At 40.8% G+C, this 22,329-nt stretch overlaps 1 protein-coding gene across 1 annotated transcript in view; it reads left to right on the forward strand.

Annotated features, from left to right (window-relative positions):
* LOC306882194 (neuroendocrine convertase 2-like) overlaps window positions 1-22,329 on the forward strand; it is an 82,624-nt gene that overhangs the window by 51,510 nt on the left and 8,785 nt on the right. The window contains exons 9-11 of the mRNA XM_079436672.1: window positions 1,971-2,186; window positions 4,752-4,852; window positions 14,126-14,353. Coding sequence (XP_079292798.1) covers window positions 1,971-2,186; window positions 4,752-4,852; window positions 14,126-14,353 — 545 coding nt within the window. The remainder of the gene's footprint in view (window positions 1-1,970; window positions 2,187-4,751; window positions 4,853-14,125; window positions 14,354-22,329) is intronic.

The raw sequence follows: 22,329 nt of genomic DNA on the forward strand, positions 1-22,329 counted from the left end.
CTGTAATATTGGATCTTTTCTTTTACAGAAACCAGAATATTAATTTAATCAGTCAAGCGAAATGTAAAAAGGGTTGGATCATGGTCTAGGCTAATGGGGCCAGTACCCTGAGAGGTCTGACACTCAGAAACAAGGCAGTACAAATGAAAAAAATTATATTGATAGACAAAAACACTCGAATAGGTACCTCTAAATGTGGGCACAATGTGAAATAAACTAAGAAATGCAACATAGGTTCATCTGAAAACACACTTCTACCTTCATTTTTGCAAAACTTAAAAAACATACCTATATATACAATTCACAGAAATTTCCAGCAGAAATGGAAAGTAAAATACTTGATGATTTTACAAAAATGACCAGCCTACAAAAAAAAATAGCTCATAGATTTCTTGTTATGCCTTACTTGAAAGAAAACAAGTTGATGAAAATATTGACTCTAATATTTGGTGATAAAACAGCATAACAAGAAACTAATAAGCATTTTTTTTATATATAGGCTGGTCATTTTGACTGGGAACACCAAAAAACATTCCCAAAAAAGTGTAACTCAGTAAGTTAACATTAACACTTTCGGGAAAAATACATTTCTTTCCGGGTCAAAATGAGGGTTAAAAACCTGCAATCTCAAAACACTTACTGAAGTGCATAATTTGTTAACTAATATTGATGTTTGCATCATATAATCAGCTCCATATATATGGCTTTTCCTATGAAGTAAACTTGCTTGGTAGCTCACCCGGTAGAGCACTGCTCTTGCATTGTGGATTCCCGTAAATCACAAGTCACGACTCTCGATAACCGAGATCAAAGACTAGTCAAAGCAAGATAAAATTTTGTGGTTGCTTCAGCAAATGTGTTTTTTAATCTAACAATTGCTTTTGTTAACACTATCACTTAGGTTTATTGTAGCTGGTACAAATGCAATAAAGCTTTAACTTCTTAGTGGATCTGAACTGCTGCGATACGTACAAATACCAATGTAATAAAACTTTGCCAGATTAACATTCATCTGTTTCTGATAAACTCTATACACTTTTAGCACCACTCACTGGAGATCAAAATGTGTTGCAAAACTCACAAGAAACAACGTCGTATCATTTTGCAGAAATGACGCTACAGGCATGTTTTTCCAGTGAGACAGGGTTGAAGAAATGAGATGTGTTTTTGGTCTCTAGCACTTCCCCGGCTCTAATAATGCCTTCTGAACACCTTAGCATAGCTTCGAGGTCGATGAAGTCCAAATTTAAATGTATTAACCACGTGGTGTGTAATTGTGTCTCTATTGTATTACACCGTTGAGATTTTATTTCTCATATTAGCAAACAAGTTTTATTAGCCCCCCGACAAGTCACATTTGCTAAACATAAGATTGGTGTTATTAGATGCTGAATGAGTCATTTTGATATAAAATCTAAATTATGAGAAGTCATAAGGTTTCTGTAGCGATTGCAGAATGTGAAGACACTATCTTATTTTCTTATTTGTTTACTCCAAAGAGGCTGATGCCCAGGGGTCTGGAAGCACCGTAATCGCTCCTCAATGTGTTAGCATGGTAAATCACCACGTACTTTTCAAATATCAATAATCAAGCACCCTTTTAAGATCACAATTGCACTGTACAAATTTCCTCTTGTCAGGTGCCTGCCACTGTAAAGCACAAAGCCTAAAGAAAAGAGAGCTCTTGCATTCAGCTAAAAGCATCAAAATTATATGTTCAGACGAGAACCTTAAACACAATGCCTGTGCCTGAATCATCGACACTCAGAGGAGAGTTGTAGTCTTTAAAAGGTCTCGAAACGCCTCTCTGATGTCTTGTTGAATTACTATGCAAGTGTAATTTGTATAATAAATGGAGTAAATCTGGAAGGCTCTTGAAGAGAAATATCAAAGAGTTTGGACTGCTCCTTATTGAGCTGTTGCAGGCGTGAGTGCTGCTTGTAATCGTGCCGTTCTTGTGTGTCCGACAGGGCCGAGGTGGGAGAGGCAGCATCTATGTGTGGGCCTCCGGAGACGGTGGTAGCTATGACGACTGTAATTGCGACGGATACGCCTCCAGCATGTGGACCATCTCTATTAACTCAGCCATCAATGACGGACGCACTGCACTCTACGATGAAAGCTGCTCCTCCACCCTCGCCTCCACCTTCAGCAACGGCCGTAAACGAAACCCTGAAGCAGGCGTGGTGAGTGAGTGTGTGTGTGTGTGTGTGTGTATGTGTATGTGTATCGGTGTTTCCTACAGATTTTGTTTGTTTGAAGTGGGGGTCACTGACAAAAAATCAATTACTTGCAAAACACAAACAAAGCCATGTTCCATCCAAAATTATGTTTTAATAATTACTATTTTTAAAAGCACAATGTTGTATATATAATTTTTATTATAGCATCTATTACAACATTATTACAATGGTAATACCATTTATTACTGCTATTACTACTTTTATACATTGTTTTTATATAATGTTTGTATATATATTTTTTATAATGTATTGATAGAGATAGATTTATTATTAATATTCCACTATAATTTCACACATATTATTATGAAATTTATTTAATTTAATTATAATGCCCTTTATACAACATTGTTACAACATCACCATTTATTATTTTATTCTTATTATTTTATTAGACATTATTATTTTAATATTATTTCTTATATCCACTTTTATATTTTAAATCATCATCTTATATTTTACTCTTCTTATTTTTATCACAAAAATAAATGATAAGGATGTTGTGAAAGGCAATCATCTGTGGGATATATCTTTCTGAGGTGAAATCAGGTTCAGGACGGTTCCAGTTGTGTGCTATTGAGTGTGGAAATTTGTACACCAATATTCAATTTGGAACGCCAAAGTCATAGGTGCTTTAAAAAATGCTTTTGAAACACAATCCCTTTTTCCGCAGCATGACAATACAGAGTATGACAGTGATAAAATGACAGGGAGTTAATCGTTTCTTCCATTTTGTGTCTGAACAATGATTCTCAGATGGAGTCGGAGGGATGCATTCAGCTAGGAACTTAATCAGAGCGTATCTCCAGACTCAAAGAAAGCGTCTGAGATGAAGACTGTGGTTAGTCTGTCAGAGATCGTCCTGTCAGAGGAAAGGCAGGAATTGCCTCGTGTCAGTCCGGATTCTCTTAGGGTGATCAGGGCTGCTTCGGTCTGGTGTTGTGAGCCGCGAGTTTATCGCTTTTCTCTGATTGAGCACTGAACAGTAGAAATGAAACTAAAAGAAATGGCAAATGATTACATTATTTTTTTTTCTTTTTAATTAGAAAGGGGAAGATTATCAGTGAATAATAAACTTCATCACACAACAGTTCATCACACAAAACTTTAGAAGACACAGTTAAAAGAAATGTAAAAATTAACTGTTTTTATGTTAATCCCATGGTGTCTATTTGGGACTTGAGAGAATTTTAATAATTTCCATAATATCTATAATACAAAATATAGAAGACAGGTTTGGAACAACATGAAAGTGAATAAATTATGAAAGCATTTTCATTTTTGGATGAACGATTTCTTTAAAGACAGAAAATAAGATAAAATGTCTTGCTGTTAATGTTTAGTGTTAAGGTCATTGCACATTGAGTTCGAAATTTTCGCCTGCTTTTCCCGGGTTTTTTTTTCGTATTCCTCATCCTTTCCTATCAAAATGCATGCTACGGATGCGAAAACCAAAAAATCAAACCTGATCCGAATTTTTTTTATGACGGACAAAAGTTTTGGAGGCAGTGTGTAAACATGATTGACACAACGTGAGGTCGTATTTTATTTTTTTTAACATGCGAAAATTTCTGATGATTCAGTGTGCAATGACCTTTAGTGTTTTACTCAGGTGATTTTTCATACTTGTGTGGATTCGGTGAATACATTTTGAGGCAAATAAATTGATACACTGCATCTGGATTTTTTATTTTATAATATCAGCTTTTGGAAAAATATACACAAGATTTATTGTGCAACCGAACCAGTGCTTCATTACAAATTCTGTTAATGATCAACATAGTTCATCATTTAAGAATTGACTTCCATTCCACTGATGAACTGGAATGTGAATGGGCCACAACAAACAGGACAGGAAGGGACAAATCCAACACAGTCACACAACAGCAGAATTTCTTTGGTCCAACACAACAACAAAATGAGCAAGAACAAATCATTTTTATTTAGCTGTTTCCGCCTTGTACTCTAGGTGAAACAATTTTCACTCAGAAATTTCTAGTAAATTTAACAATTACAAAGATAAAGCAAGAAGCACAATGAATTAAATGAAAAGTAGTGTTTTTAAATTGTATTTAATATTTTGAAAAATCACTTTTTACAGTGTATGGTTGCTTCATGTTGGTTTGACTCCTTGAGGTTATTTCACTATAGTCAAAAAAATATTAATTTATTACAATTAAATAAATTTGAGATTGCTCACAAATTTCTATATATTTCATACATTGATCTAATGTTTTTGGAAATACCCCATATGCTGTGTGTATGATAAAATGGTCATGGACAATTCATCTAATCTAATTAAACTTTCTTAGAACAGCAACTAATCTCTGAATTTCATATATTCTTACATTTTAAATTTAACCTAGATTTCTGTGTCCTGTTTGCTCCCTCTTAAGTCAGTTCAAAACAGAATTAGACAGCATTTTTGACCTGTTGTTTACTGAAGTTTAATCAGGATATCATTGCACTAATGTTTAATTAGGCTTTCTCTTTGTCTGCATCTGTCTCCAGGCCACCACGGATCTGTATGGAAACTGCACACTGCGTCATTCAGGCACATCTGCTGCCGCCCCTGAGGCCGCTGGCGTGTTTGCCCTGGCGTTGGAGGCCAAGTATGTACACTTTTGCTTTCAAGCGCACAGCTCTGATGAGTAGCGAGCCTCTATCAAAGATTTATGAAACAATAGGGCAGCGTTGCTGGCAGACGGCAGCTGAAATCGTAGCACCGCAAGCACAACTTCTGCTCTCAAACCTCCCTCATGTATGATTGATACCCTTTAACATGGAAACCGTGCTGATGCCAGAGCCGAAGCTGCGTTCCCGGTGATTAGAGAGTTGAATGATGATGTTACCGCATGCCATGCCAACAAATAAACACGCTCCTTTACTTATAATTCAAGCATTGTCATTCAAGATTCAAGATTTTTATTCGTCACATACACAAATAAAAATCTTGAATCTTGAATGCTGCTCCAGCTACTTTTTCTGTCTCGGTACTTATTTACTGACTGTGATAGACTGGCCATCTGTTCAGGGAGTTTAGAGAATGAATGGATGGCTGAATGTTGCAACAAAAGCTGCTTATTAAGGAATGAAGATGCAAAATTAAATGACACTTTGGGTGGAATATAAGTGTTCAAATCGAGTAGTAAGACTTATAAGTAAAGGAGCGTGTTTATTTGTTGGCATGTCATGCGGTAACATCATCATTCAACTAAACTCCCTGAACAGATGGCCAGTCTATCACAGTCAATAAATAAGTACCGGGACAGAAAAAGTAGCTGGAGCAGCATGATAAATGTGTGAATCAGGGCTGAGATTGTGCTCAGGACAGCAGCAGCGTTACCCTGCTGGAGGAAAGGAGGGTATCACTGTTCATTTCTGAGACCCTGGGGTGAGACGCTTCATATCCACTTACTTTCAGCCATTCATGAGGAATCAAATTGTTGCTGATCCCCTCATGAAAAGGAAATTGAAAGTCACTTTTGGTTCAAGCCAACAATTACCCATGTTTCTCTGAATGCCAGAAAACAAATCATATTTGGCTGCATCTGGCAATTTAGACTCATTAGAAGAGTGTGAAGCTCAAGACTCAATATTTCATGTCAAGAGGAACCACACTGACTGAAATCAACTACAAAGGGTTATGACTAGTGCTGTCAATTGGTTAAAAAACAAACAAACTAATCACACATTTTTTCTGAAATTAATTGAGATTAATCCCACCTAACATTCAAGTTTTTAAATACACTTTTATATTGAATTAATTTCACATTCAATCTCCAAATTAATGTAGATGCAACACAAAGACAGTATTTTAATATTTGTTCAATGGCATCTTTTTTATTACTGAAACCGAGTATCGCTAATACTAATACTACTGATGTTTCTAGGATTTTTTTCCTAATATTTAACCATTGATTATAGCCATTCAACATAACAGTATAATTGAGAGCTATCAATTTGAACAATTATTAGACTTTAAAAAATAACAATCTTCACATAATCCCATTATAATAAATGTCATATTTATCTGTGCCCTTTCAGCAAGTAGGAAGTATACAGACATTTAATAAAGTTATGAAACACTAAAGTCTAAATTAAATATAGATGAATCCCAAAATTTACAAAAAATATTGATTTCCTCTTTTTTTTGTTGAAAAAAGAACAGACATCACAGCAGCTAATTATTAGAGTATTTGACTGCTATTACTTTAAGAGCTGCCGCTACTGAACATGACGCAGATCTGACATGCATCGCATTTTCTCACAGCATGCACGGCCGTATTTTTGTGTACAATTGAAGAGCACATGCTATGAGCACAGTATAATGGCTGACAGGTGTAATGGATAATCTGATCCGGATACATGAGAGGGATGAATGGAAGACGGCGTTTGTGACACCTACCGGCCATTATGAGCATTTGGTCATGCGCTATGGACTCGTAAACGCCCCCTCCGAATTCCAGGACTTTATGCACGAGGTGCTCCTGGAGTTTCTCCATCGTTCAGTGATCATCTACATTGATGACATCCTGATTTACTCCCGGAGCCTGGCCGAACATCACCGTCACATTGCGGAGGTCCTACAACGACTCAGGGAGTATCATCTCTACCTCAAGGCTGAGAAATGCACCTTTCACCAATCCTCCGTGCAATTCCTGGGATATAACATCGATCACGAAGGTATCAGGATGGACGAGGGGAAGGTAGCAGCTATCACTTCCTGGCCAGAACCCACCACTATGTTCACATGTTCTACCAACATGTGAACTTTGCAACAAGGGGAAACAACACACTGGACTTTGTTTACACAACAGTAAAAAACCCTTACAAGGCTGTACCCAGCCCCCACCTCGTGTACTCGGACCATATCACTGTTATGCTAATCCCAGCATACAGACCACTTCTCAAACTCGCCAAACCGGTTCAAAAGCAGATCACAGTATGGCCAGACAATGCTACCTCAACACTACAGGACTGCTTTCAGTGCACAGACTGGTCATGTTTAAAGAGGCAGCCACCTACAACAACCACACAGATCTGCATGAGTACACTGAAACTGTGACTGCTTACATCAAAAAGTTCACTGATGATGTGACAGTCACCAAGACCATCACCACACGTGCAAACCAGAAGCCATGGATGACAGCAGAGGTTCGTGGGCTGCTAAAGACCAGAGATGAAGCATTCAGATCAGGAGATAAAGCAGCCCTCAAAACAGCAAGAGCCAATCTGTCCTGTGGCATTAAAAATGCAAAACGGTCATATGCTCAGAAAATCAACAATTACTTCACAGACAGCAGAGACACACGGAGCCTGTGGCAAGCCATTCAGACCATCACTGACTACAAGCCCCCGCCACAGGCCTGTGATGATGACGCATCCGTCCCCGATGCACCCAACCACTTTTATTCACGGTTTGAAATGCAGAATGACACATCAGCACAAAAACTGCCCACACCTCCCGACGACCGGGCACTCTGTCTGTCTCCAGCTGACGTAAGGAACACCCTATCTAGGATTAACCCACGCAAGGCTGTGGGTCCTGACAACATACCTGGCCGTGTTCTGAGAGACTGTGCTGCACAGCTGACAGATGTGCTTACAGATGTCTTCAACACCTCGCTGAGCCAGGCAGTCGTCCCCACATGTCTCAAATCTACAACAATCATACCGTTACCAAAGAAATCACCTGTGTCCTGTCTAAATGACTACCGTCCCATAGCACTGACTCCAATCATGATGAAGTGCTTTGAGAGGTTAGTCATGCACAACATTAAAATCAGCCTCCCAAACACACTCGATCCGCTCCAGTTTGCATTCCGTCCAAACCGCTCTACGGACGATGCAATTTTCCTCCACCTGGCTCTTACCAACCTAGAAAATAAAGACTCCTATGTTAGAATGCTGTTCATTGATTTCAGCTCGGCATTCAACACAATAATCCCACAACAGCTCATAAATAAACTAAACCTGCTGGGCCTTAACAATTCCCTGTGTAATTGGATCCTGGACTTCCTCAGTCAGTCTGTGTCGACCACAACACCTCGAGCACCACCACACTGAGCACAGGTGCCCCACAAGGCTGTGTGCTCAGCCTGCTGCTCTTCACGCTGCTGACCCACGACTGCACTGCCAAGTTCAGCTCCAACCACATCATCAAGTTTGCTGATGACACAACAGTGGTAGGTCTCATTAGCAACAATGATGAAACGCACTACAGAGAGGAAGTGGCACAGCTGGCTGAATGGTGTGGCACTAACAATCTGTCCCTCAATGTGGGGAAGACAAAGGAGGTTGTGATGGACTTCAGGAGAAACTCTGTTGACCACCCCCCACTGACCATCGACAGCTCAACTGTGGAGAGAGTCAGCAGCACTAAATTCCTGTGGGTGCACATCACAGAGGATCTTACCTGGACCACCAACACGACATTTCGTTCCACTGTATGTCCCCACATGTAGCGGAATGACAATAAAGCTCAACTTGTACTTGAACTTGAACTATCAAAGAGCTCCATAGATTCCTCGGATTTGCCAACTTCTATCGCCGCTTCATCCAAGATTACAGCAAGATTGTCAGCACATTAACCAACCTTCTACGTAATAAGCCCAAGTCTCTGTCCTGGTATCCATCAGCCTCTACCGCCTTTGATATGCTAAAGAAAGCCTTCACGAGCGCACCGCTCCTCATTCACCCTGACCCAGATCTGCCCTTCATAGTCGATTTCGATGCGTCTACCACTGGAGTTGGAGCGGTTTCGTCTCAGCAGCAGGGGAAACCAGCTCGTCTTCATCCATGTGCCTTCTATTCTCGGAAGGAGCCATTCACCCATTCACTGTGCTAACCGACCATAAGAACTTGCAATATCTTCGAGATGCCAAACGCCTCAACCCCAGACAAGCTAGATGGGCGCTCTTCTTCACCAGGTATAACTTCTCCATCTCTTATCATCCAGGCTCCAAGAATGTGAAGGCAGATGCTTTATCTTGTATTTTTAATCCATCTGAAAAGCAAGAGGAACCCGAAAGTTTCATTCCCTCCAAAATGATCCTCAGTCCCATCCAATAGACCACTCCTCCAGTTGCCACTGATGCAGCTCACAATAATCTGCCGGGCTGTCCACCAGGTCGTCAATATATACCACGGTCACAACGCACTCCTTTCATCCACTCCTCTCACACCTCTGTGGGCACTGGCCACCCAGGGGCCAACAACACCCTCTCGCTGCTACGAGAACGCTTCTGGTGGCCAAACATGGCAAGGGATGTGAGAAGGTTTGTCCAAGGATGTCCAGACTGCGCCATGTCCAAAAGCCCCCGCCATTTACCAACTGGCAAGCTTCTTCCATTACCCGTACCCGATCGCCCATGGTCACACCTAGGAGTGGACTTCATAACACCCTCTGGAGGTAACACATGCATTCTAGTGATTATAGAACGTTTTTCGAAGTTCTGTCGACTTCTACCCCTCAAGGGTCTGCCCACAGCACTGGAGACTGCTGAACTCTCTTCAATAATGGGTTCAGAATTTATGGCATCCCTGAGGACATTGTGTCAGATCGAGGTCCGCAGTTAATTTCTCGAGTCTGGCATGCATTCTTCAATCTCCTAGGTGTGACTGTAAGCCTCACCTCTGGTTACCATCCGCAGTCTAATGGGCAAACGGAGAGGAAGGTGCAGGAAGTAGGGCGCTTTCTACGAATCTTCTGCCATGGCCACCAGGATTCCTGGAACCAGTTCCTAGGCTGGGCTGAGTCCGCCCAGAATTCCCTGCGACATCCATCTACTGGTCTCACTCCCTTCCAGTGTGTGCTCGGTTACCAGCCTCCCCTGTTTCCCTGATCAGGGGAACCCTCCGATGTTCCTGCTGTCGATGACTGGTTCTGGGAAAGTGAGAGGGTCTGGGACGCAGCGCACCATAAGCTTCAACGGGTAGTGCGCAGGCAAAAGATGGCCGCAGACCTTCGACGAGCTGAAACAGCCACTTACCAGCCAGGCCAGAGGGTCTGGTTGTCCACCAGGGACACGAGGCTGTGCCTGCCCAGCAAAAAGCTCAGTCCCAGATTTGTTGGCCCTTCACCATCCTGGAACAGGTCAACCCGGTCACATTCCTCCTCAATATAAAATTCATCCCACGTCTCACTATTGAAGCCTCACCATGACCCTGTTTCCATTCCCACAGAGCCTGGCCAGACGGAGGAGCCCCTTCTTCCTCTGATCCTTGAAGAGGACACCGTCTACAAGGTCAAAGAGATCCTGGAATCTCGATGCCGTGGTGGTCAACTGGAATATCTGGTGGACTGGGAAGGTTATGGACCAGAGGAACATTCATGGGTACCTATAAATGACATCCTAGACCCTTCCCTAATGGAAGAATTCCACGCTGCTCATCCTGATCGTCCCGCACCCCGTGGCAGAGGTAGACCACCATGGCGTCGGGGGAATTCGGCCCTCAGGAGCGGGCCGTGGGGGGGGGTGTACTGTATCGGATCAGCCAGGCTCCACCACCACCCAATCACAGAGATCACTCTCACCTGAGTTCTGAGCACCTGCACCTGCCACACATCCAATTACCCAATCACGAGCCCAGTACATAGGCACACACCTCAGTCACCATCATTGTCTGGTCTCGTACCTACGAAGAGGACTCTCTGACTTAGTTCAGCATTCTATATCACTTACCTGTTTGACTTACCTCCTGTGTTCCCTCCTAGTGTTCTGTGCCTCCACGCTCTCTCCAGTCTCCGTGCTCCTGAGGTGTGTGCTCCGTCTCTGTGTCTCTTGTGATTTCAAGTTACTCTCTACACCAATCTCCAAGGAAGAATTCTAAGGACTGTAATACTCACCAGTGCATCACCCCACTACCCGTCATGACTCCTCTGTGCAAAATAAAGTATTTGTTTTTACTTACCATCCGTGTCATGCCACTTCTGTTACAACAGGACAGGAAAATTAATTTTTACTGACATAAAGCCTGACACCATCTCATCTGACCGCAGTTCACTGTTGTTCTACCGAAGCTCCTCGTCACCTGTGTCATTTCCGCGCTCGTTTGACTCGCTATGGAAAAAAAAAAAAAAAAAGCGCGTCTGAAAAGTATCTTGTTTGATGTGCTCTTAAAGATGCTCTGCATCTAAATAAACAATTCTTATCAAGAAAAAAAAATAAGCAGCAGTTGTGAGTGGGTTGGCCAATGCTAGTTCCACTCCTTTTAACTGCATAAAATATTTTAACGCTGATAAACTAGAAAAAAGAATCGCCTGCATTAACATGCTAATTTTGACATCACTAGCTATGACTGTTTCTTTCAAAGGGGTCATATTGTATTGTTTTCTTCTTATTACGTTATTATAAAATGTGCCACTTAAACACACACCAACATTAGCACCTTGTTGTAAATAATCTTGCCATGTGGTTTCCTAAGAAGCCTATGCAGGGATACAGTTTTCTGAAGCTGGGAGTAGTGCATTGATTGGCAAAATTATCTGACTTTCATTGATTTGTATTGTTATTTAAATACAAGCATGACAGGAAATGCAAGTCACAGAAATTTCCCTACAAACTCTCCATTATATTATCAGTTTTATAAATACATATAAGTTTGAACCTAAAATGTTGATGGAAAAGTCCATGTACATGTTATGTATCACTACCAAGTCAATACACTTAATGTAATAATGTAATACCAGTTTCAACTGAAAGTGACCATAAGATCAAACAAAAGAAAATACTTTTTTACTCTAGGCAAAATGCCAAAAAAAAAAAAAAAAAAAATTGATAGAAGCCCTAAATGAGGGCTTGAGCAAAACACAGACTGAGATTAGGAACAATTTACAAGTACAAATGAAGAAGGACAGTCACATAGTCAGAACAACCGTGTTCATTACACTTGATTGAGAAAGCTTTGTAAGGAGCAACTGGTGGGAAAAAGGTTGTTTTGCTACATCATTTCTGCCTTTGTTCACACATTTCAGTAGGACGTTACAGTGTCAGGACTGGTGTTAATAACTGTTGAGACGGCCTTCCCTGTGTAAAGTCTTTGTGTTTGCTCAGTGCTAAATAATGTTGTAGGTGGCAAGAGAACAGGCCTCTTTGTTCAGCCAAATGTAAATACACATTGTAAATGGCAGCTTATTTGCACGTGTTTGTATATTTCAGCAGTACTCAGAGGAGTGTAGTGCAGTATGGCTTAGGGCTGGACTGGAACAAAAAAACAGCCCTGTCATTTTCGGTCCAAGCGGCCCACTACGATCAGAAGTGGTCCAGTCATATTTATATGTGTGTATACAAGAGCAATTCTGATACCATCTGACATTTTTTTTTCTTTGATCAAAAGAGAAGAAAGACTGAAAGAGTACATGAACAAGATTTGCAGCCATTAGAAATTAGAGGCCACCACTGCATTTTAATCACAATCCAAACAAAGATGCATAAGCAGTTACTTTTTAGTTAAGTGATATTGTATCATTTCAAAATGGTCAAAGTATGCTAAAAATGGCAATTCACCCTCTGCCAGTAGGTGGCGCTTATGCAACAGTCACAAAACAGCGTTTCCTTGGTCATCGCTGTAAACAAAGCAGAGGTACGCTTATTAGCACTACATTAATATGTATTATATGGAGGTGAGATGAAAAGAAAACGCCATCAAAAAGACATTCTGCTGAAGACAGTCAATTCCCTTCAGAGATACATTCATATAAACTCCCACCCCCAATTTAGTATTTTCTTTGAATATTTCAAGCATCATGATAAGTAAGCTTGCTGTGCTTTCTCTGCTAGCGTGTCTATTCTCGTGCCCTGCCTCTGTCCTGTTTATAGACTTTGCAATACTTCCCAAAATTTCCAGGGTTGAAGCAATATAATACAACCCAAAGGGCAGCTGTCCCTGCATGATTGCCAGATTACCTGTCCAGCCCTGGTATGGCTGAGTTTAAAGTACACTGTAAGTACACAGTTAGTTACCAACAAATAATCCATTACCACACAGAAATCACTTAACCCAACAACTAGATGAAAACTGCAACAATAACACAACATTGAGTTAAATTAAGTCCATTGATGCTTGGTCAATTTTTTTTTTCATATCAAAATGTCATAACTGGATCTTCCAGAAATGACAGACTTCTCTTTAATGACACAACTTCAAGACTTCTCCAGTCATTTAGTGCTCTTAAACGCCGCCTCTGTTGTTGAGAGCCACACCCACATCTCAACATCCAATCAACAACCGATGCACAGAATCAAGTCCCCGCCTTGCATTTTTTAAAATCTTTTTTGATCATCTGTTACTCTCAGACTCTATGAAAGAAAAGAGCTGTCTCTGCTTCCGCGGCTTGATCCAGCTCTTCTCACTCTTCGTTTTAGTTGTCTTGATGTAACTGGAGACTTCTGTGATACTGTCTATGTGTCAGAGTTCACCATAAAAGCAATACTGAAGACCTCCAAGCCATTTTCCTACAATCGCTAAGGGTTCCAGTATTCCAGAGAGCTGTGTATTAATAAAACATAAACCTCATGCCTCATATGTGCTTAGTCTTACTGTCTTATCTCTAGGATTAATGGTCAGAGTATGGTCAAAAAAGACGTTATATAGTCAGCATCCGCTTCCTCTAGCGATCTGTGCAAATTGCTCTTCATCTTGAGTCAAGCACTCTTGAGAAACCATATGCAACTGTAAGGGTTCTGTTGTTATATTGCAATGTGCTCTTTGCAGGAAGTCATTCACTCAATAGAGCACATTTTATATTGAATAAATATGATAACTATTAGGATTGGGAGTTTGAAGGAGGCTTGAATGATTCAAGTTTATGAAACAGCAGTCCTGCTAGTGATTTTCTTTCCTGGGCTTGACTTTATTTTCTTTGTTGTGTTTGCCTGCAGTCCGAACCTGACATGGAGGGACCTGCAGCACCTGACGGTCCTCACCTCTAAGAGGAACAAGCTGCATGACGAGGTGCACCAGTGGAGGAGGAACGGTGTGGGCCTGGAGTTCAACCATCTGTTCGGATACGGCGTGCTGGATGCCGGAGGAATGGTCAAACTGGCCCGGGAGTGGAAGACTGTCCCAGAACGATTCCACTGTGTGGCTGGATTCGTGCAGGAGATACAGTGAGTACAGAAAACACGCCGGAAAAACAACCACTGCGACTGTACGGTAACGCTGCTGCAACCATTTCACTGCAGCAGTCCGACAGTAATATTTCCAAGTGAACAGGATGTTGGAGACAAATGTAGAGCGTGCTTTAATGGATCGTTAGATCCATCAGAAATTGACTCGTTTTTGCATTGGCTTAAGTGGCCACCGCAACTTCCAGTGCAGCGCAGTGTATAGAAATTGTAAGAATATAAAGTACAAAATTAAATCTTGAGGAAGTTTTACACAACGGGATAAAGCAATATGATCCACTTTCACATTAAGGGTATTTAAAGCTTCTGGAACTACTGAAAGTTTATGGTTTAAATATGACATGCTAAAATGTTAAGTTTACTGTGGCTAATGAAGTATACACTGTATTATATTTTGATTTAATTGAATTATTTTTGACAAACAGTTACATGACAGGGACAGTTTTTATTTTTTGCAGAAACACAAATGCAGTTGCGGTTCATAGAGTCAAGAATGAAGTCAAATGGTTGAAAAATAAAAGGTACTTGTGACGTCAACTGAAAAGAAAAACCATCGCAAGGTCACAAATTTAGAGCAAGTAATTACAATTAAAAAAGCGCTTATGGAGACAAACATTTTAAGAACACAATGTTATTCAGTTTAGTGAATTCTGACCTGTAAACCCTTGAAGCACAAAGATGTTTGATCAATCAAGGGTTGAGCTAAAATGAACATAAACTCCAAAAATGGTGCCTGATGGTTTGTAGGTTCTTAAACCTACACTTCCGGGGGAAGTCGTGGCCTAATGGTTAGAGAGTCGGACTAGTAATCGAAAGGTTGCGAGTTCGAGCCCCCGGCCGGCAGGAATTGTAGGTGGGGGGAGTGAGTGTCCAGCGCTCTCTCCACCCTCAATACCACGACTGAGGTGCCCTTGAGCAAGGCACCGAACCCCCAATTGCTCCCCGGGCGCTGCAGCATGGCTGCCCACTGCTCCGGGTGTGTGTTCACGGTGTGTGTGTGTGTGGATTTGTTCACTACTCACTGCTGTGTGTGTGCACTTGGATGGGTTAAACGCAGAGCACCAATTTCGAGTATGGGTCACCATACTTGACAATACGTCACAACTTAACTTAAATAAGAAAATAATTATTCAAAAAATAAGAACTGTGACATCATATAGTGTTGGCCATATTCATCGTGAGGTCATAATTGTACATTTTAGATACTATTGGTGGCATTGCCTGGTAATCATTATTATCCTACACTGTACATAGATGATTTTTGGAAGTTTTAAAGAACACAACTAAAAACTATTGTCGGAATACGTTTTACAAGAAAATACCATTTCAGTCTTTCTATTTCAGCAATTTCGTGTTTAGTTTGATGAAATAATCTAAACTTATTTCTAATTTTCTAAATTATTGTTGAATGATGTTTCTAATATAGTAACATACATTATAATATAATACTTTTCATCTGTGTTTACTCTTGTTTTGAAAACTGCTTTCTGTGCTAAAGCACCACCAATCTCGCTCATTTGTGCAACAGCAAAGTGATCTAAAGTTCAAATCGGTCCCACTTTATATTAAGTGGCCTTAACTACCATGTACTTGCATAAAAAATAAGTACAATGTACTTATTGTGTTCATATTGTATTACAAAGCACTTCTGCTGCTATTGAGGTTGGATTCGGGTAAGGTTAGGGACAGGGTTGGTGGCATGGGTCGGTTTAAAGGTGGGTTAAGGTGTAAAGGATGGCTCAACAGTGTAATTACAAATGTAATTATATAAATTAATTACCTGATGTAAATACATGCAGGTATTTTTTAAATAAGTACAATGTGCATTGTACCAAATGATTCATTTAAATGTAAGTACATAGTAGTTAAGGCCACTTAATTTAAAGTGGGACCATAACTGACATGCTGGTGAAAAAAAAAAAATCTTGCTTTGTTGCGCGGCGATTGATTGCTCCCGGTGTGAATGGCTCCATAGGGATCTATAGTTTTGATGCAAGAACGTCATTGCATCGTACATGCACATCACTAAACCTCACTCAGTGTGAAAGGCCCTGGAGTGCCTAAAACACAAGATACAGCCATCATACATACATGATGCATATCAAAACAGAGGGGAAACGTAATACAGCTTTGATTTCAGAATTCACCGTGGTGTTAAATATTATTTTCCCTCTGTTTTGATATGCATTACCTGTGTGTGATTGTGGTGTTATCCGTCCCCTCTGACCCCCTCTGTGCTCTGTGTGAAAGCATATTGCATGTGTCGCCCTCCTGACTCTCCACATTCTGCTGCTCTCGGCCGCTCGTTCTCACATCTGCTATAATTAGTGCTCTCCCACTCACTGCTGGGCACTGCATGCTATGGCAACAGCTGCAATTACATCGAGTGTGTGTGCACGTTCTTGTTTGTGTAGGTGTCTTTGTCAAAACCTCCATCGACAGTGTCAGTCCTCGTATCATACCTCACAGAGGATTGGTGGGAGTTCTGGCGAGGCACAATTCAAGAACTGCAATTAAGCAGTGGCACAGGAGAGATGTGAGTGAAGTGTAATGAGTGGAAGCTGTGAGATGAGACTCCTATCCACATTGACTAATGAATGCTTCCACACGCACATGAAACTAATTGCAGAACACATCGCAAGTGTCGCTATCGCCAGGAAACATCAGGGTTTAATTGATTTCAGAGGAATTCCCTGAATCTGTGACTGTCTGAGCCATTACAGGATTCAGCCCACCTTCTCACCTACATGTGATAACGATTCCACTATGTGGCTGGATCCGTGCAGGAGACACGGTGAGTACAGAAAACACGCCGGAAAAACAACCACTGCGACCGTACAGTCAAGTCAAGTCAAGTCATTATTATTTGTATAGCGCATTTAACAATGCAAATATAAGCCAATAGCGGTCTGCCTTTGACCATTGGCCAGTAGAAAGGATTGTCCTTCACTGGGTTGGTACTGCTCTTGGGGCCACAACTTGTTCCAAAAGGATCGCTGGATCAACGAGAAAGTGCTACCTGTGTCAACCATGGCAATGGCATACCTGCCCTGTAGAACTATGGGCAGGGTGATATTTCTATAGTCATGTTGCACGGATTTCTGGAGGGATTGCACTACTCGATTGCTTGCATGTGGTGATTTTCGTTGAGGTTCTTGAACTGTGGGGGCTTTCCTCTTCTGTTCTTCCACATTAGCCTGACTCCAATATCTTTTAGATTCATCAAAATCTCTTTCTATCTGGGTTCCCACCCGGACTAATTCTCTCACGTCTTTGATGGTCCCACGTAGCAAACTAGCAAGTCGTGGATTACAGTTTCTAAAGATTGCTTGAACCATTTCCTTCTCAAACATTTCTTTCCTCCACCGCAGGCACAAAGCTCGATAGTGAAATGCAAAATCTCTAATGCTTTCTTTGGCACCTTGTTTCCTCTCTAACAGTTTCTTTGCTGCAACATCATCATAGTCCTCACTTAGAAAAGAGTGCAGAAAACTCTCTTTAAACTGTCTCCAGTTGTACACATTCCTTTGTTCTGCCATCCACCAATCCTTCGCGGTGCCCTTGAGGACAGCAGTGAGTGAAGCGAGGATTTCCCCATCGCTAAGAGGTCGAACAGCAAAATATTCTTCGCAATGTTCAATAAATACCACAGGATCATCCTCTTGGGTACTACTAAAGGTTGGGAAATCTAATTTCACTGGGGGGTTATACTGTACTACAGATTGGCTACTCTGAGTTGGTAAGTGACTGGTCTGTACACTATAAGTTGCATTTCTTTGTTTAGAATGGGAAAAGGAAACTGTAGAATTAGGGACTGGGGCAATCGGGGTAGACGTAGATGGCAACAAAGACTGAAATCTGTGCTCCAGTTGATGATCTCTTCTCTTCAAGCAGTCTACAACAGATTGGCCCAGCTCCTGGACCAGCAATTCCACTTGATTCTTTACCTTTTCACACTCACGTTGTATCTGATATGACATTCTTTCCTCTCTTTTTGCATCGTTTTTCAAATTCATCATAGGGAACGTTTGTATTCACCCTCTGGCCAAAATCAGCTAGTTGGTCTTCGATAGCAGTGAACCGATCTGTCAGACGTTCAATCAAAGATGTAACTGAAGTGGACGGGTCGTTGATTGATTCATGATCAATCTCCAGTGGTGGTGGAGGAGGTGGAAAATAGGAGTCATCTGGAATCTCTGGTACCTTGTCCTCATTGTCCACACTTTCATCATCTGAATCAATATACAGCTCACTAAAAGTGTGGATTAAGTCTCTTAAAAGTTCCCTCCGTGTGGTGAACGGAGCAGATGCAAAGTCCCCATCAGGCATGGCCTCAGCCCCATCCAAAGCAGTCTGACTGACCCTACTGTATGACATGGATACCGGTAAAGGTAACAAATATATAGGCTTCAGGTCCCTGTTCGGGCGCCAATTATGTAACTGCTCCCCCTCTCCTTTCCAGAAAGAGCTGCTACAAAATATTTTGAGGGAGGGGCCTACCAACCTTTCTTAATATTACTACCTTAAATAAGAATTATCACGTTGACACAATATCCAAATTAACACACAGAACGAGATTTACTAAATCATTATTGTATGGTAGAAGTTAACATACACCAATACCACAGAAAAAAACAAGAAAATCAGCATGTCTCACATACTTTTATGAAATGTAAGTATTTGAGCTTACAAACAAACAAACAGCACCAGGAGTGGAATTCTGGATAAAAGGATAAATCTGAGCATTGTCCAATGATGAACACGAATGTCAATAAATGTCTATAGTACTTATCGTTGATGATATTGTAGATGAGATAATAATGATGTTAAAGAAGAAGTTCATTAGCATGATGAAGATGACAAAGTTCAAATGTGCATCCCATGGATCACCAAACAATCTCTACCATGTGCTCCCAAAACCACTTCAGTCCTTGAATGAGGAATTCCAAACTGACTGTAGGATCAGTAGTTGGACGCTCATTTTAGGAATATTTCCCAGATTTCAGATGAAGTGGTTATTAGTAGTAAGAAGAACTACCAATACAAAAGAGTCCTTATTGATTGAGCTTAAAACACAAACGTTTCTCAATCGGGATCCTAAGCGTTGAAGGTAGCATGAGAAGCCATGCTTCCTCCCAACCAAACAATGCCTCTCCCTCTACTACTACACCTGGGCTTAATATAGAGGAGGGGAACGGGTTAGAGCCCCTAGAGGGCTGTAGTAGTACTGCACTCTAATAAATCCATAGTATCAGCACTATGGGCTGTTACACAGTATTTAGAAGGGGAAATAGTTTGTAGAAATAGTGTCATTCTCCTCTGGCCAGACAAAATCAGCAGTTTAAATCTAGACTAAAGCAGAATCAGATCGTGCAAAGGACTCATCTGGTTCCTGTGGTCTTGTCCCGATGGCCGTCTTGGAGACAGAGTCTTCACTGGGGATGAGTCTCTGGGGCTCATCTAGGTGTCCTGGCTGTAGAGGCCATCTCTAGGTGCTGATCCACCATCTGATCTGGATACAGTCTGGATCTGAGTGGCTACGGTGATCTCGGAATAAGAATGAAACAGACTAATATTAGCGTAGATGCCATTCTTCTAACAATGTAACAAGTACATCAGGTGTTTTGGGACGTGTTCCCGGTTCCGTTTAACCTAATTAATGCAGCCTAACAATCCTTTAACGGATTTGAATTATAGAAATGAGATAGTGTATTATGTGTAAGCCAGGTTAAAGAGATGGGTTTTTAATCTTGATTTAAACTGTGTGTCTGCTTCCCGAACAGTGTTAGGTAGATTGTTCCAGAGTTTGGGCGCTAAATAGGAAAACGATCACCCGCCCGCTGTTGATTTTGATATTCTAGGTATTATCAAATGGCCAGAGTTTTGAGATCGCAGTGGATGTGAAGGACTATAATGCAATAAGAGCTCACTCAAATACTGAGGTGCCAAACCATTCAGGGCTTTATATGTAATTAGCAAGATCTTAAAATGTATACAATGTTTAATAGGGAGCCAGTGCAGTGTTGACAGAACCGGGTTAATGTGGTCATACTTCCTGATTCTAGTGAGAACTCTAGCTGCTGTATTTTGAACCAGCTGGAGATTGTTTATTAAGGAGCTATAACGTAGTAATACTGCTGCAGTCCGACAGTAATATTTCCAAGTGAACAGGATGTTGGAGACAAATGTAGAGCGTGCTTTAATGGATCGTTAGATCCATCAGAAATTTACTCGTTTTTGCATTCGCTTAAGTGGCCACCGCAACTTCCAGTGCAGCGCAGTGTATAGAAATTGTAAGAATATAAAGCACAAAATTAAATCTTGAGGAAGTTTTACACAACGGGATAAAGCAATATGATCCACTTTCACATTAAAGGTTTTTAAAGCTTCTGGAACTACTGAAAGTTTATGGTTTAAATATGACATGCTAAAATGTTAAGTTTACTGTGGCTAATGAAGTATACACTGTATTATATTTTGATTTAATTGAATTAGTTTTGACAAACAGTTACATGACAGGGACAGTTTTTATTTTTATTTTTAGCAGAAACACAAATGCAGTTGCCGTTCATAGAGTCAAGAATGAAGTCAAATGGTTGAAAAATAAAAGGTACTTGTGACGTCAACTGAAAAGAAAAACCATCGCAAGGTCACAAAGTCAGAGCAAGTAATTACAATTAAAAAAGCGCTTATGGAGACAAACATTATAAGAACACACAATGTTATTCAGTTTAGTGAATTCTGACCTGTAAACCCTTGAAGCACAAAGATGTTTGATCAATCAAGGGTTGAGCTAAAATGAACACAAACTCCAAAAATGGTTCAATGTTTTTCCATCGTGCTTTCTGTACTCACTGTATCTCCTGCACGGATCCAGCCACATAGTGGAATCGTTATCACATGTAGCTGAAAAGGTTGGCTCAGACAGTCACAGATTCAGGGAATTCCTGTTACATCAATTAAACCCTGATGTTTCCTGGAGTAACGTAATAAAAAAACAATATTAATATGTAATTTAAAGCAAATAGTTTAATTTAGCTCAAAGGGAATCATTTATGATTTTATAAGGAATTTGAACAGAATCACTGTTTCACGGATGATCACTGAGGCGGCAGCGATTCACTGACCAAGCCATATAACATCAACTCTGAAAACACTATTTAATAGCACAGTAACAAGATCGGCAGTTCAAGACATTAACTTGTGAGCACAAAACACAAGATACTTCTCTTTTCAATATAAATAATACTTTATTTATATAAGCCTAAGACATAAACTAATCTAACACATGAACACAAGCATTCACACGTTGCAGAAAGAGAAAGTGAGGAAAGGATGAGTTTAAGAGAATGGAAATGTGAAATCCCAAGTTTACAGCAATATGTGCTATTGCATAGACCTGAACAACCATCAATCACTTATTTAACCCTTGCTTTGAGTTTCTCAATGAGGCTAAAATTTATATTAAATACACCAATTCTATTAGAACCTGGAGGTGTTACTTGCTTGCTTTCCTAAGGGATTCCCTTTTGTCATCGTAGTCGTTGCAGGAAAGGGGTTCCCCGAAGTGTCTGATTGGCTGAGAGTTCAGTAGTCCTTGAAGTGACGTCTTGGGAAGCCTATGGTTGGGGTTGGCTGAGGATGCGGAGTTGAGGCTGGTAGAAGTTTTGAGGCAGTCACAGACTCCAGTTGAACTCGGAGACGAGGCAAAACTTAACTGAGTACACAAAACTCACAACGGAAAAGAAAATACATTAAAGTAAAAGAATAAAGGGATGTAAAGAGACTAGGTTGGTTTTCTTCTCATTTTGATAGCAGCTGGCACGTGGGCCAGAGCACGCTCAAAGAGCAGCTTCAACACGCGGTGGCGAAAGAAGAAGAGGAGAAGGGAGAGAGTTTGATGGTGTCCTGAGTTTGTAAACTCCCATCTGGATGTCTTGACCAATTAGATGCTGTCC

This window comes from Barbus barbus (assembly GCF_936440315.1).
Source record: "Barbus barbus genome assembly, chromosome: 16".
Lineage (NCBI taxonomy): Eukaryota > Metazoa > Chordata > Actinopteri > Cypriniformes > Cyprinidae > Barbus > Barbus barbus.